General features: G+C 45.8%; 1 protein-coding gene across 2 annotated transcripts in view; it reads left to right on the top strand.

Moving 5' to 3' along the window:
* The window catches only part of MVD (mevalonate diphosphate decarboxylase), a 107,560-nt gene that overhangs the window by 40,459 nt on the left and 50,180 nt on the right, over positions 1–16,921 (top strand). For both annotated transcript variants that reach the window (XM_069216479.1, XM_069216480.1), the window contains exons 5-8: positions 334–533; positions 3,676–3,750; positions 4,016–4,234; positions 5,160–5,275. In XM_069216479.1, coding sequence (XP_069072580.1) covers positions 334–533; positions 3,676–3,750; positions 4,016–4,234; positions 5,160–5,275 — 610 coding nt within the window. The remainder of the gene's footprint in view (positions 1–333; positions 534–3,675; positions 3,751–4,015; positions 4,235–5,159; positions 5,276–16,921) is intronic.

Raw genomic sequence — 16,921 nt, 5'->3', positions numbered from 1 at the left:
GGGTTCAGCTGTGATGGCACCTTCTACAACTTGTCTTTTGGGGTTGTCCTCATAACTGCAAATAGATATTATTCTCAACTTCACTCAACTGAGCCTTGATAGGAGGCTATTGTACCTTCTGTACTACGAAGATGCCAAAGAGTTTCTGTTGTCGGTATCTGTGCACAAATTTCTTGTGAATCACGGATGCCTTACGCTTCATCTCCTCAGACTGACCCCCCCCCATGAGAAAAATCTGTTTTCCACAAAGTGTTGGGTGAGAAAGGTTTTATGCAAGCAACGAGGTGGAGATGGTGAATAGCATGACGCTGATCTGTGCCTTTTTTGTCGCAGTGTATACACTCTCCAAACTGTTTGGCGTGGAGAGCGAGCTGTCAGCGATCGCCCGCCAGGGATCTGGGAGCGCATGCAGGAGCATGTACGGTGGCTTTGTGCAGTGGGTCATGGGACAAAGAGCAGATGGAAAGGATAGCCTGGCGAAGCAGGTTGAAGATGAGATGCACTGGCCGGACCTTCGAATCCTCATCCTTGTGGTGAGTGCAATTCTTATTCCATTCGTTTCGTTACTTTGTCAATTACTTGGGCCTCCAGGACGTTTCATTCAACCTTCTCCTGTAAAACTTGACGTGCACTTGGTACAGCTCCCAAGTAATATGAAAAGTTGAAACACATGGTTTGCTTGTTGCTTGTTGCTTCAAAAGCCTTGTGCTTGGGTTTGTATATTAAAGCTATAGCATCACCCACCACCAGAACCTCGCTTTTTGTCCTCCAGTAAACTTCACCCTGTCCATCGCCTTTCTCAGGGGTGTCCAGCACAGGTCCAAGAGTGCCAGAGCCAATGTAGTTTATCAGGATAGCCACATGCAGTGCTTTAAATGTGCAGGTTCTGTCCGGTACTACTTTAATTTGACAGGGAGATAACTGCACTTCTCAGCAATACATTTACTGGGAGAGTGCCAGCACCTCTCAGGAGCAAACAGGTACTCTAAAGTACCTACCCTCCTATATTTCCATCTCAAGCACTGTCCACATGAGATCAGATACAATTACATAAAATTAATCTAAATGATTTGATCAGGTCAGCAGCTCTCCAGCTACTCAAAACCCTAGAGGATAGCTTGACAATCTAGAAGACCTGTGTAATCTGCCCAATATTTCATCAGTGAGATGGTCTCCTGTGGGGTCCAGAGACTGGAGCAGGCAAGCTTCTGCACTGTCTGTTAAGAGTTTTCGATTTCCCCCACTGATGGGTAGGACTACGAGGGTTGACCTCGTTATTGGTTAGTTGAGGGGAGCTCATGGACAATTTTTCCCTCTTTCCTCCATTTTGACTTATCTAACGCAAAACATATTCTAAAGTTCAATACTTAAACCATCTCTCCTTCCTTTCATCAGATAACTTTATTTAGATCACAGAGACGTGCACCACAAAGGCTGCTTCAAAAGGCGACCAAATAACATCTTATTTGCAACATAGGAATAAACATTTGACAGACGTTTTAGAACGGGACAAGCAGCGCATTAATCAAGCAGCAACCAGTGTGGTTTGGTGAAGCCCGCGAACATGTATGTATGTATGTATGTATGTATTCATGTGGTATTTGTATAGTCCAAATCTAGCCAAAAGGCAGTGTCCAAGTCAACAAATGATGGTGGCTGGGTTCTGGGAGCAGAAGTGAACTGTTACTACATCATCATGCAATATTCCTTTAAGAGTTGTCTTTATTTCCTTCAAAATTGGAGCAGAATTGGAGTGGTCCTAATAGATACGGGGATGTTGTTCCAGAGCCTTTGTGCCTAGATGGAGCAGGCTTTCCACCTTGTTTTTTTCTTTTTTACACTTCTTTGTCTGCAGTCTGATGAAACCTTGGGAGCAGGTGTGCTCAGAGCCACCGGAGATGGGAAGCTGTCAGCCAGATACACAAGGATGCTGCATGGGGCTGATGTCATATTTCTTCAAGATGTCTTGTACTGATGCAAAAAATATAAAACATTAATTCGATCATGTTTGAACAAAAACAGCTTTAGATGTAAATGTTCCTTTTGCCAAATCTACCAAATTGGTACTCGGGAGGTATGTGTTGTGCTGATCCCGAGTGTTGTGGTCTTGGGATTCCATAGTTACCATATAGTTTTCTCAGAGCTTCTTCTTCCTGAACAAAGGGGGTTATTCTAACTTTGGAGGAGGTGTTAATCCGTCCCAAAAGTGACGGAAAAGTGACGGATTTACCACCAGCCGTATTACGAGTCCATTATATCCTATGGAACTCGTAATACGGCTGGTGGTATATCCGTCACTTTACCGTCACTTTTGGGACGGATTAACACTCCTCCAAAGTTAGAATAACCCCCATAGTCTTTCCAGCAGCCCAGCATCTTTTTACAATTCCAAAATCGCTGTGTTAGGGTTCCCACTTCAGCCTCCCATTTCGGGCCTCAATACAACTTTCTGTAATTAACTACGCAAGAGATGTAAACTTTATGGCTGATTTTACTTTGCTTTTGTTATATTAATAACCCTCAAATGAATCCACAGTGCTCCATACAGGGAATAACACAGCCCCAAAATGAATGTAAAGAAGGGTCAGGCCATGCAGCAGTTGCAATTTTCACTATTTTTTAGACTCTAGCAGGCAACTGGGGTTAGACCTTCATGCGCAAGCTCCGATCCATTCATGCCCATCCTCCTTGTTTCACATTTTACCATTTCCTTCCATTTACTTAGGTGCCTCTTGGATTATTCTGCCCATTGTTCTTGGGTTCATTTTTCAGATATTCTTTTTTCAGACAACATGATGTTTAGATATTTTATTACAAATTGAAGGCTAAATAAATATATCACACAATTAGTCTAAAACCTCTATACAAAAATTTCAAAACTCAAACTTCACGTGTTGATAGTATATTTTTTTTAAAATTGAAGGCTAAATAAATTTGATCACACAATTAGTCTAAAACCTCTCTATACAAGGGTTTCAAAACTCAGACTTCACGTGTTGATAGTGGGTCTGAGGCTGCTCGTGTTCCAGTGTAGAACAGGCATATCACAGCAGTTTGCGCTGTATTACTGCGTTAGAAAAAGATTAAAGCTTGTCTCCCCCCTATAATCACACATGCAAGCAGAAAATGTGATGGAATACTGACCAACGGAGATTTCAGTGGTTACAAAGCATTGACTTAATTATTACAGTAATCACTTTTTGTCTACCTCTGTGATCTTTCCTTAAATAGGAAGGTAGCTCAGAGTCAGGTCATGAGTTCTCTGTCCCTAGTGATTCAAGCTGCACCTGGTGAAACCCAGTTGTTATGTGTCTGGACTTACATGTGGTCCTGTCCAGAAAAATAGTTTTTTAGTCACTTGAGCTAGACTGCTTCGATTGGGCAGAACCAAAATTAGTTTGATGCCGTTTGGAGCGATTTAGTTAGGCACCAATGAGCTACAAAATAATGGAAGGCTTCCCAGAGAATTTCCGTGCAGTAAAGAGGTACTGGTTCAAACATTAACTTACATCATTTCTTTATCACCCTAGACTTAATAAAAGGCATTTACTATGCTGTACTGGACTGCTGGTGCTTGTTTGCATTCGGTATAAAACAAATGGATGTGCTTCAGGAGCAGTGATGTGCCCTTCAAGGAACCGTACTTGCATAATGCTTGTCTAATTTCCTTCCCAGGTCAGCGCAGAGCGGAAGCACATTGGCAGCACAGCGGGCATGCAGACTAGTGTAGAAACCAGCCCTCTGTTGAAGGTAAGAAACCAAGTTCACTGTGTTCCCATGGTCCTTCCTGCTTCGCTCTTTTTGCTTTGCCACTTCTCTTGGGGTGCAGAAAGCAAATTGCTAGTCTTGAACAACTTGCTATCCCTTACTCCGTCCGTCTTGAGCAAGAGCCATCTTTCCGAACTGTCCACATTTTCCCCTCGGTGATCACCATTACCTCATTAGGTGTCCTCTCAAAGTGCTGCTAACTTTGGAATTGACAGTATTTGAAGAATTGTGCTGTTATTTTTTTTAGTATCGTGCTGAGAGTGTGGTACCAGCACGGATGGAAGAGATGACAGAGGCCATCAGGCAGCGAGACTTTGAAAGGTTTGCTCAGCTAACAATGAAGGACAGCAACCAATTCCATGCCACCTGTTTGGACACCTTTCCACCCATTTTCTACCTCAATGATATCTCCAAGCGCATCATCAACTTGGTTCATCGGTATAATGACTACTATGGCCAAACCAAGGTAAAACATTTTTTGTGAACTACTAAAAAACTGCCTTGAGTCTTTCCATTCTGTCCTTTCCATAGTCCAAAACTCTGATTATATTCTTGATGTTGATAAATGCAGCGTTAGTTGAACTATTAAACAGGTGATGAGCAAATAGTGGCTTTACTTTACACATGAACTGCATTCAAGCTAATCTACTCTATGTGAATGATGAAACCAAGGAAGTAATTTGAAGATACGAAATGGGAAGATATTCTGTTCTGCATGCACTGTGGCCATGCCAGATCAGCCTTTTTCACAACCAAAGTAATCTATGCCACACACACTCTCACTTGCCTTTTTCACACTCTGTTTCCTTCTCTTTCTTGCTTTCACTTCCCATCTTTTTCTTTCTTTTCTCTGTCTTCCTTTTTCCCACCTGTTCCTGTTTCTCTTAAGTCACTTCTGTTTTGCAAGCCTTTGGGACTAACCAAGATCAATTCTTTGTGCCAAGGTAATCACTTTCTTATGACTTATGGAAAAACTAAGTTGATGTATTTTATGAACTTTGGGGTAAAAACTGTACTGCTCTATTCAACATCTGCCTTGTCCAACACTGGCCAGCTATCATACAGTACCTTTCATTTGTAAAGCAATGTAACAGTTGTTCAATTGATGCATTGCTTAAATTAAGATAACATTTTATGTACATTGTAAGGCAGTGCTGTTAAATCCACACTTGCATTGGGCTGAGAAAGTTGTTCTTTTCTTTTTAAGAGTTGGCATTTAAAGGCCCTATGTTCAAGATATAAAAGACGTTGTATTTTGGCAAATTGTAGGAATTGTTCATAAAGGCATGCAAGTGTAATATCTATTCTAGGGTGAACTCAAGTACCCTCTCTCCATCAACTCTCCGAGAACTCAATCAGGATTTTTTATACAGTTCACTTTTGTTATGCAGGTGGCATACACATTTGACGCAGGGCCCAATGCTGTGATTTTCACTCTGGAACCAGTTATGAACGAGTTTGTGGAGGTGGTAAAGGGCTGCTTTCCTCCTGAGTCCAATGGAGGCCCGTAAGTACCAATCCATTTAGCAAATTTCCAATATTTGCTCTAAAGCGAGTCCAGAAAACCAATGTAGGCAACTTAACTTTCTGTATTAATTCACTGTGATTTCTTTCTTAGTATTTGAGGCATTTAAGTTACTCCACAGAATGCAATGTGAGTGAGGTATATGTCCTCCCTTTGTGTATGATGAGAGCATGGGGCTTGAAACTAAAAAGACTCGGGCTGATTTAAAAGCTTGGTGTATGGGATACTCCGTCATAAATGTGACTGATATCCTCTCCTCTGTATTACAAGTGCATTATATTCAATGCACTTGTAACACGGCAAACAGGATATCAGTCATGTTTGTGACTGAATATCCCATCCTCTAAATCGGGCACCCTTTTTTCTGTAAGTTTTTTGTTCTTCACCATGAATGGACTTCTAGAAGAATCCTTACAGTTTAACATGCAATAGACTAATTAAAGCCTCCTGAACCATACACCATTCTTATGTGAAGCATCCAAAACTGAACATGTAAATTACATATCTTGTCTCCTTACTAAATAATTTCTCTAGAGCTGTACCTGTGAGTTTGGTTAATTAAATATACGCTGGAATCAACAAAACACAACGTGTTTCAGCACCAGCCTTCATCTTGGTTTGCAGGTATCAACTGCCTATTGTGACTTAAAGGTGGAGGGAAGTGTCATGAGAACAAACAAAGGGTAACCTTGGGTTTCAACTGTGTAACATTCATATGACGTGCAATTTCAACACGAGACACATGGTAAATTCATAATATTATAAACCAAAAAATTACAAAATATAATCCAACACAACATCCATATTAGAGATATTCTATCATGTATTGCAGTATTCGTGGTATTCCAGCTTGTACATATTTCAATGTAATTTGCACAGTCTTTATAAACATCAGTAGATTCTAGAAACTTATTCATTCTACAGTTTTAAGTCTGAAAGCAAAGAAATAACCCTGCAAAACAAGGAACATTATGACCCTTATAATATTATTATAGTACGGCCCTAGTGGGCAAATCCATTACAACATATTTGCAGTGCAGCAGATCATAACTTGTGCAGAGAGAACAGGAAATGGGCAAGAAGGAAAGAGAAAAAGGAAGGGCAAGAAGTCTTTCAAGACAAGGACAGAAAACAAAAGAAAGAGCTGGAACTTCCATGGGAATGCAAAACAGGGGAATCAAGTCACAACTCTTCTGGAAATACGAAAGGACTTCTTCTTTGATTTGGTAACAGGCTCTTACACCAGAAGTGCTCAACTGTCGATATAGCTGGCAAGCTCAGAAATAGGGAAAAAAAAAACTCTCACCTTATCTCCTCACTGGAAAGTTTCTTTTTGATCCATCAAGGGGACAGGACCCCCACAATGCATTTTCCTGAGACCATTTTCCATAGGAAAATTAGACTCCTCTATGGCCAAAATGGCTGAACAAAGCCAGAAAGTTAGATCTTGATCTAGAAAACACGATTTTTGTCATATGGTGTAAGCCTGTTCAATAGTTTTTGAGGAATTAAGATAAAAAATGTATGTCCATATAGGTACGCAGATCCTCTGTGGCGGCTCTGAGGACCTGCGGGTTCAAGTGCACATTCTTTTTGGCTGGCTGCAACCTGAGGGGAAAGCTTTTGTTGCCATTTTAGGACTCAGGACTTGGTGCCCGAGTCCTTAAAAAAAAAAAATAATCAAAGAACAGGTAGGGATACCTAATTCCCTTAGAAACATTGGTGGGGACCAGGAGGGCCACTACAATTTCCCCTTTCCCCCACCAAACGTATCCACCGCAAGCCCCAGCACAACCCACTGAAAAATGCCAGGGGATCCACAGCACAACAAAATAAAAATAAAAAAATCTTTCTTAGAAAAGCATTTGCAATGCAGTGGGTCTCGCGTTTGCTTGAGTTACCGCTATTAGCACTGTAAACTGATAACCGGACTTTTCTTGCCACAAAAACTGAAAATGAAAAGTAAAACAGTTTCACATAAGCGAGCCGACGACCGCCATGAGCGCGAAGCAGACACACAAAAGGAAACAGAAGTTCGCTTGTAGTCAAACGTATCGGCAAAAGTGCAGTTATCCATGTAACAGGGTCGATGTCATGCAAAGCGCACAACTGCTGGCCAGGGAGATCATGCTGCCTATGAAATAAAAAGAAAAAGTAGTCCAGAAACCATACGAAAAGTATGGAGCATCCTATGTTTTCAGTAGTTGGCCGATGCCATCGAGTAGGGCTAAACACTGGAAAAGGCATGGTGTATGCATGCCTTTCACTAATGAAATCAAGCGAATTTTGAAAGGCAAGCCCAGGAACCATGAAAACTGATGGGCGTGGTTAAAAGCCCACAGAGAAATTACAACAGGGACAGAGCGCCTTGCGCGCTCGACCCTAAAAAAGGGGCTGGGCACTTTTGAACACAATGTTTTAAACTAACAAAACCACTGAATTGCACCAGTTATATTTATCTTAAGTAACTATAACTTGCGCTCTTAAGTAACTATGACTCGTGCCTTTGCTGTGCACTGCGGTACCCTCACATATTAGATTACTTATGACCAGTTCAGTGACTGCATTGATAACATTCATAACGACATCTGCAATTACGTCATTAATACCAACAGTGTATTCTAAAGGTGCAAGTTATAGTTACTTTCTGATACACGTTACAGTTATTTGAGATAACTATAACTGCTTGTTTTAACTGATATTTTCACCTAACTACGTTTCCTTAATCTTTGTTTTTTCAGCGAGTACAATGTATCATCTCGTTAAAAAAAATCCCTACTATTTGAAAAACAGTACCCTTCAAAACAAGGACATGGAGCTACCTTTCTATCAACGTTCACTGAGCAGACCGGGTGGTGTAAGGCACAAAATACAACTAGATGTAAAAATAAGTTCTGTTCTGTTCTTGAAACTTAGGGTGTAGTTCCTAAGGAATCGCATTTCCCTCTTAGTTTCCTGCCCAATCTCCCATCTTTTCATCCACCTTCTGCTGTAGTCATTTCACTTCTTTAAGTCTTTTCTGTTCTCTTTTCCTACATTGTTCTTTCTTCTTTACCCTTCCCTTTTCTGGTGTCCTTGTTTCCCTATATCTTGATTTTTCTCTCTCACACTGTTTACCAATTATGAGATTCATGCTGTTGTTTGGAGGACCTTGCATTCAACTGTAGAAGAGGTATGGTCTAATATTTTGGGCTGGATTACGTCTTAAGGAAAAGGTCACACTTTGTTTAGAAATGATTAGTCTCCCCCCTAATAGCACAAGCAAGCCACAAAATTTATGGCATACTGACTGTAGGAAGTTGGCTCTGTATGTGCTATTTCAAAGTAAGGAATAGCATGCACAGAGTCCAAGGGTTCCCCTTAGAGGTAAAATAGTGGTAAAAAGAGATAATACTAATGCTCTATTTTGTGGTAGTGTGGTCGAGCAGTAGGCTTATCCAAGGAGTAGTGTTAAGCATTTGTTGTACATACACATAGACAATAAATGAGGTACACACACTCAGAGACAAATCCAGCCAATAGGTTTTGTATAGAAAAATATATTTTCTTAGTTTATTTTAAGAACCACAGGTTCAAATTTAACATGTAATATCTTGTTTGAAAGGTATTGCAGGTAAGTACATTAGGAACTTTGAATCATTTCAATTGCATGTATACTTTTCAAGTTATTCACAAATAGCTATTTTAAAAGTGGACACTTAGTGCAATTTTCACAGTTCCTGGGGGAGGTAAGTTTTTGTTAGTTTTACCAGGTAAGTAAGACACTTACAGGGTTCAGTTCTTGGTCCAAGGTAGCCCACCGTTGGGGGTTCCGAGCAACCCCAAAGTTACCACACCAGCAGCTCAGGGCCGGTCAGGTGCGGAGTTCAAAGTGGTGCCCAAAACGCATAGGCTTCAATGGAGAGAAGGGGGTGCCCCGGTTCCAGTCTGCCAGCAGGTAAGTACCCGCGTCTTCGGAGGGCAGACCAGGGGGGTTTTGTAGGGCACCGGGGGGGACACAAGCCCACACAGAAATTTCACCCTCAGCGGCGCGGGGGCGGCCGGGTGCAGTGTTAGAGCAAGCGTCGGGTTCGCAATGTAAGTCAATGAGAGATCAAGGGATCTCTTCAGCGCTGCAGGCAGGCAAGGGGGGGCTTCCTCGGGGAAACCTCCACTTGGGCAAGGGAGAGGGACTCCTGGGGGTCACTTCTGCAGTGAAAGTCCGGTCCTTCAGGTCCTGGGGGCTGCGGGTGCAGGGTCTTTTCCAGGCGTCGGGACTTAGGTTTCAGAGAGTCGCGGTCAGGGGAAGCCTCGGGATTCCCTCTGCAGGCGGTGCTGTGGGGGCTCAGGGGGGACAGGTTTTGGTACTCACAGTCGTAGAGTAGTCCGGGGGTCCTCCCTGAGGTGTTGGTTCTCCACCAGCCGAGTCGGGGTCGCCGGGTGCAGTGTTGCAAGTCTCACGCTTCTTGCGGGGAGTTGCAGGGTTCTTTAAAGCTGCTTCTTGAAACAAAGTTGCAGTCTTTTTGGAGCAGGTCCGCTGTCCTCGGGAGTTTCTTGTTGTCGTCGAAGCAGGGCAGTCCTCAGAGGATGCAGAGGTCGCTGGTCCCTTTGGAAGGCGTCGCTGGAGCAGAGTTCTTTGGAAGGCAGGAGACAGGCCGGTGAGTTTCTGGAGCCAAGGCAGTTGTTGTCTTCTGGTCTTCCTCTGCAGGGGTTTTCAGCTAGGCAGTCCTTCTTCTTGTTGTTGCAGGAATCTAATTTTCTAGGGTTCAGGGTAGCCCTTAAATACTAAATTTAAGGGCGTGTTTAGGTCTGGGGGGTTAGTAGCCAATGGCTACTAGCCCTGAGGGTGGGTACACCCTCTTTGTGCCTCCTCCCAAGGGGAGGGGGTCACAATCCTAACCCTATTGGGGGAATCCTCCACCTGCAAGATGGAGGATTTCTAAAAGTTAGAGTCACCTCAGCTCAGGACACATTAGGGGCTGTCCTGACTGGCCAGTGACTCCTCCTTGTTGCTTTCTTTGTTCCCTCCAGCCTTGCCGCCAAAAGTGGGGGCCGTGGCCGGAGGGGGCGGGCAACTCCACTAAGCTGGAGTGCCCTGCTGGGCTGTGACAAAGGGGTGAGCCTTTGAGGCTCACCGCCAGGTGTTACAGCTCCTGCCTGGGGGAGGTGTTAGCATCTCCACCCAGTGCAGGCTTTGTTACTGGCCTCAGAGTGACAAAGGCACTCTCCCCATGGGGCCAGCAACATGTCTCTAGTGTGGCAGGCTGCTGGAACTAGTCAGCCTACACAGATAGTCGGTTAAGTTTCAGGGGGCCCCTCTAAGGTGCCCTCTGGGGTGTATTTTGCAATAAAATGTACACTGGCATCAGTGTGCATTTATTGTGCTGAGAAGTTTGATACCAAACTTCCCAGTTTTCAGTGTAGCCATTATGGTGCTGTGGAGTTCGTGTTTGACAAACTCCCAGACCATATACTCTTATGGCTACCCTGCACTTACAATGTCTAAGGTTTTGTTTAGACACTGTAAGGGTACCATGCTCATGCACTGGTACCCTCCCCTATGGTATAGTGCACCCTGCCTTAGGGCTGTAAGGCCTGCTAGAGGGGTGACTGACCTATACTTGCATAGGCAGTGAGAGGATGGCATGGCACCCTGAGGGGAGTGCCATGTCGACTTACTCGTTTTGTTCTCACTAGCACACACAAGCTGGCAAGCAGTGTGTCTGTGCTGAGTGAGAGGTCTCCAGGGTGGCATAAGACATGCTGCAGCCCTTAGAGACCTTCCTTGGCATCAGGGCCCTTGGTACTAGAAGTACCAGTTACAAGGGACTTATCTGGGTGCCAGGGTCTGCCAATTGTGGATACAAAAGTACAGGTTAGGGAAAGAACACTGGTGCTGGGGCCTGGTTAGCAGGCCTCAGCACACTTTCAATTGTAAACATAGCATCAGCAAAGGCAAAAAGTCAGGGGGCAACCATGCCAAGGAGGCATTTCCTTACACAACCCCCCCCCCCCCCCCCAAACGAAAGAGGATCAGACTAACCTTTCCCAAGAGAGTCTTCATTTTCTAAGTGGAAGAACCTGGAAAGGCCATCTGCATTGGCATGGGCAGTCCCAGGTCTGTGTTCCACTATAAAGTCCATTCCCTGTAGGGAGATGGACCACCTCAACAGTTTAGGATTTTCACCTTTCATTTGCATCAGCCATTTGAGAGGTCTGTGGTCAGTTTGAACTAGGAAGTGAGTCCCAAAGAGGTATGGTCTCAGCTTCTTCGGGACCAAACCACAGCAAAGGCCTCCCTCTCAATGGCACTCCAACGCTGCTCCCTGGGGAGTAACCTCCTGCTAATGAAAGCAACAGGCTGGTCAAGGCCATCATCATTTGTTTGGGACAAAACTGCCCCTATCCCATGTTCAGAGGCATCTGTCTGCACAATGAACTGCTTAGAATAATCTGGAGCTTTTAGAACTGGTGCTGAGCACATTGCTTGTTTCAGGGTGTCAAAGGCCTGTTGGCATTCCACAGTCCAGTTCACTTTCTTGGGCATTTTCTTGGAGGTGAGTTCAGTGAGGGCTGTCACAATGGATCCATATCCCTTCACAAACCTCCTGTAATACCCAGTCAAGCCAAGGAATGCCCTGACTTGAGTCTGGGTTTTTGGAGCTACCCAGTCCAGAATAGTCTGGATCTTGGGTTGGAGTGGCTGAACTTGGCCTCCACCTACAAGGTGGCCCAAGTAAACCACAGTTCCCTGCCCTATCTAGCATTTGGATGCTTTGATAGAGAGGCCTGCAGACTGCAGAGCCTTCAAAACCTTCTTCAGGTGGACCAGGTGATCCTGCCAGGTGGAGCTAAAGACAGCAATATCATCAAGATAAGCTGTGCTAAAGGACTCCAAACCAGCAAGGACTTGATTCACCAACCTTTGGAAGGTGGCAGGGGCATTCTTTAAACCAAAGGGCATAACAGTAAACTGATAATGCCCATCAGGTGTGGAGAATGCTGTTTTCTCTTTTGCTCCAGGTGCCATTTTTATTTGCCAGTACCCTGCTGTCAAGTCAAAGGTACTTAAGAATTTGGCAGCACCTAATTTGTCTATGAGCTCATCAGCTCTAGGAATTGGATGAGCATCTGTCTTGGTGACCGAGTTGAGCCCTCTGTAGTCCACACAAAACCTCATCTCTTTCTTTCCATCTTTGGTGTGAGGTTTGGGGACTAAGACCACTGGGCTAGCCCAGGGGCTGTCAGAGCGCTCAATTACTCCCAATTCCAGCATCTTGTGGACTTCCACCTTGATGCTTTCCTTAACATGGTCAGACTGTCTAAAATTTTTGTTTTTGACAGGCATGCTGTCTCCTGTGTCCGCATCATGGGTACACAGGTGTGTCTGACCAGGGGTTAGGGAGAAGAGTTCAGGAAACTGTTGTAGGACTCTCCTACAATCAGCTTGCTGTTGGCCAGAGAGGGTGTCTGAGTAGATCACTCCATCTACTGAGCCATCTTTTGGGTCTGATGACAGAAGATCAGGGAGAGGTTCACTCTCTGCCTCCTGATCCTCATCTGTTACCATCAACAGATTTACATCAGCCCGGTCATGGAAGAGCTTAAGGCGGTTCACATGGATCACCCTCTTGGGGCTCCTGCTTGTGCCCAGGTCCACCAGGTAGGTGACCTGACTCTTCCTTTCTAGCACTGGGTAAGGGCCACTCCATTTGTCCTGGAGTGCCCTGGGAGCCACAGGCTCCAGAACCCAGACTTTCTGCCCTGGTTGGAACTCAACCATTGCAGCCTTTTGGTCATACCAAAACTTCTGGAGCTGTTGGCTGGCCTCAAGGTTTTTGGTTGCCTTTTCCATGTACTCTGCCATTCTAGAGCGAAGGCCAAGTACATAGTCCACTATGTCTTGTTTAGGCTCATGAAGAGGTCTCTCCCAGCCTTCTTTAACAAGAGCAAGTGGTCCCCTCACAGGGTGACCAAACAGAAGTTCAAAGGGTGAGAATCCTACTCCCTTCTGTGGCACCTCTCTGTAAGCAAAAAGCAGACATGGCAAGAGGACATCCCATCTCCTTTTGAGTTTTTCTGGGAGCCCCATGATCATGCCTTTTAATGTCTTGTTGAATCTCTCAACTAAGCCATTAGTTTGTGGATGGTATGGTGTAGTGAATTTGTAAGTCACTCCACACTCATTCCACATGTGTTTTAGGTATGCTGACATGAAGTTGGTACCTCTGTCAGACACCACCTCCTTAGGGAAACCCACTCTGGTAAAGATACCAATGAGGGCCTTGGCTACTGCAGGGGCAGTAGTCGACCTATGGGGAATAGCTTCAGGATACCTAGTAGCATGATCCACTACTACTAGGATGTACATATTTCCTGAGGCTGTGGGAGGTTCTAGTGGACCAACTATGTCCACACCCACTCTTTCAAAGGGGACCCCCACCACTGGAAGTGGAATGAGGGGGGCCTTTGGGTGCCCACCTGTCTTACCACTGGATTGACAGGTGGGGCAGGAGAGGCAAAACTCCTTAACCTTCTGGGACATATTGGGCCAGTAGAAGTGGTTGACTAACCTCTCCCACGTCTTGGTTTGTCCCAAATGCCCAGCAAGGGGAATATCATGGGCTAAGTTCAGAATAAACTTTCTGAACGACTGAGGCACTACCACTCTCCTAGTGGCACCAGGTTTGGGGTCTCTGGCCTCAGTGTACAGGAGTCCATCTTCCCAATAGACCCTATGTGTTCCATTTTTCTTGCCCTTGGACTCTTCAGCAGCTTGCTGCCTAAGGCCTTCAAGAGAGGTACAGGTTTCTTGTCCCTTACACAGCTCCTCCCTTGAGGGTCCCCCTGGGCCTAAGAGCTCAACCTGATAAGGTTCAAGCTCCAAAGGCTCAGTTCCCTCAGAGGGCAGAACTTCTTCCTGGGAAGAGAGGTTCTCTTTGTTCGATGGCATCTGTCGCTGTAGATACGCATGTTCTGCAATAGCTCGCCATCTGGTGTTGGGCCGGAGTGTTACAAGTTGTTTTTCTTCGAAGAAGTCTTTCGAGTCACGGGACCGAGTGACTCCTCCTTTTGTCTCCATTGCGCATGGGCGTCGACTCCATCTTCGATTGTCTTTTTTTCCGCCATCGGGTTCGGACGTGTTCCTGTCGCTCCGAGTTTCGGAACGGAAAATTAGCTAATTTCGGAAGATTTTCGTCGGTATTGTTGCGTTCGGGATCGGCGTACTTAGATTCCACACCGCATCGAAGATCGAAGAGCTCCGGTGCCCTTCGGGGTAGTTTTTCGATCCCCCGTCGGGGCCTGGTCGGCCCGACCGCGTGCTGAAGAACGCCGATGGAACGGACCCCGTTCCGTTTCTGCCCCAAATGCCACAATAAATACCCCTACACAGACCAACACTTGGTCTGCAACCTGTGCCTGTCACCTGAGCACAGCGAAGACACCTGCGAGGCCTGTCGTGCGTTCCGGTCCCGAAAAACACTCCGAGACCGTCGAGCCAGAAGACTTCAGATGGCGTCCGCACCGACAGCCCAACGGGAGTTCGAGGAACAGGAAGAGGAAGGTACCTTCTCGATCCAAGACTCAGACTCCGAAGGATTCGACGATACACAAACCGTGAGTAAGACGTCGAAAACCACACAGAGAAACATTTATAAGGCCCAGGGGACGCCACTGCCATCCGGCCATGGCTCCACCCATAAATTCGGTGACCGACCGTCGGCACCGAAAAAGGCCCAAACAGTGCCGAGGTCGTCCGACTCCGGTCGAGACACCGGCACGCAGCCTTCTCGGGACCGAGAAAGTGCTGGAGACAAGCCTCGACACCGAGATGCCGGTGTGGACACGGCTCGACGCCGAGACAGCGGCACCGAAGCAGATTGACGCCGAGAGGTTTCGGCCCCGAAAAAGAAAAAAGTCACCTCGGAGCCGAAAAAACACGCAGACAGGGTTTCGATGCCGAAACAAACTGCAAGCGACCCAGCTTCAGGCTCTTATACAGAAGAGCACTCGCTAACCTCCCAAATGCAAAAGCATAGGTTTGAGGAAGAGCTACAAGCAACTGATGTGGACCATACGCAAAAGCGTATCTTCATACAGCAGGGGACAGGAAAAATAAGCAACCTTCCCCCCATTAGGAGAAAGAGAAGGTTGGAGTTCCAGACTGAACAGACACCACAACCAAAAGTGGTGAAAAGAGTTAGCCCACCACCCTCTCCTCCGCCCGTGATTAACGTCTCACCAGCACAAACTCCATCACTCTCCCCAGCTCACACCACCATGAGCCAGGGTGACCAAGATCAGGACGCATGGGACCTATACGACGCCCCAGTGTCAGATAATAGTCCGGAGGCATACCCTACGAAGCCATCTCCACCAGAGGACAGCACTGCGTATTCTCAAGTGGTGGCTAGAGCAGCACAATTTCACAACGTAAGCCTCCACTCAGAACAGGTCGAGGATGATTTTTTATTCAACACACTCTCCTCCACCCACAGCTCATACCAAAGCCTGCCTATGCTCCCTGGTATGCTCCGGCACGCAAAAGACATCTTTAAGGAGCCGGTCAAAAGTAGGGCAATCACACCAAGGGTGGAAAAAAAGTATAAGGCGCCTCCTACAGACCCGGTTTTCATCACTACACAGCTGCCACCAGACTCTGTCGTTGTAGGAGCAGCTAGGAAAAGGGCCAACTCTCACACATCTGGAGATGCACCACCCCCAGATAAAGAAAGCCGCAATTTCGATGCAGCTGGTAAAAGAGTCGCAGCACAAGCTGCAAACCAGTGGCGCATCGCGAACTCCCAGGCACTACTTGCGCGCTATGACAGAGCCCACTGGGACGAGATGCAACATCTCATTGAACATCTGCCCAAGGACTTACAAAATAGGGCAAAACAAGTGGTTGAGGAGGGACAGACCATTTCCAACAACCAGATCCGCTCCTCCATGGACGCTGCAGATACAGCTGCAAGGACAATTAATACATCTGTAACTATCAGAAGGCATGCATGGCTCCGAACGTCTGGATTTAAACCAGAGATTCAACAAGCAGTTCTCAATATGCCTTTTAATGAAAAAGAACTGTTCGGTCCAGAAGTGGACACAGCGATTGAGAAACTCAAAAAAGATACGGACACTGCCAAAGCCATGGGCGCACTCTACTCCCCGCAGAGCAGAGGGAATTACAGCACATTCCGTAAAACGCCCTTTCGAGGGGGGTTTCGGGGTCAAAGCACACAAGCCAGCACCTCACAAGCAACACCGTCCAGTTACCAGGGACAGTATAGAGGAGGTTTTCGGGGACAATATAGAGGAGGGCAATTCCCTAGAAATAGAGGAAGATTTCAGAGCCCCAAAACCCCTACTACTAAACAGTGACTCACATGTCACTCACCCCCTCCACACAACATCAGTGGGGGGAAGAATAGGTCATTATTACAAAGCATGGGAGGAAATCACTACAGACACTTGGGTTCTAGCAATTATCCAACATGGTTATTGCATAGAATTTCTACAATTCCCTCCAAACATACCACCAAAAGCACAAAATTTAACGACACACCATTCCAATCTCCTGGAGATAGAAGTGCAGGCACTATTGCAAAAGAATGCAATTGAATTAGTGCCAAACACACAAATAAACAC

This window comes from Pleurodeles waltl, chromosome 12, assembly GCF_031143425.1.
Source record: "Pleurodeles waltl isolate 20211129_DDA chromosome 12, aPleWal1.hap1.20221129, whole genome shotgun sequence".
Taxonomy (NCBI): Eukaryota; Metazoa; Chordata; class Amphibia; order Caudata; family Salamandridae; genus Pleurodeles; species Pleurodeles waltl.
This window is presented reverse-complemented; position numbering and strand designations above follow the sequence as displayed.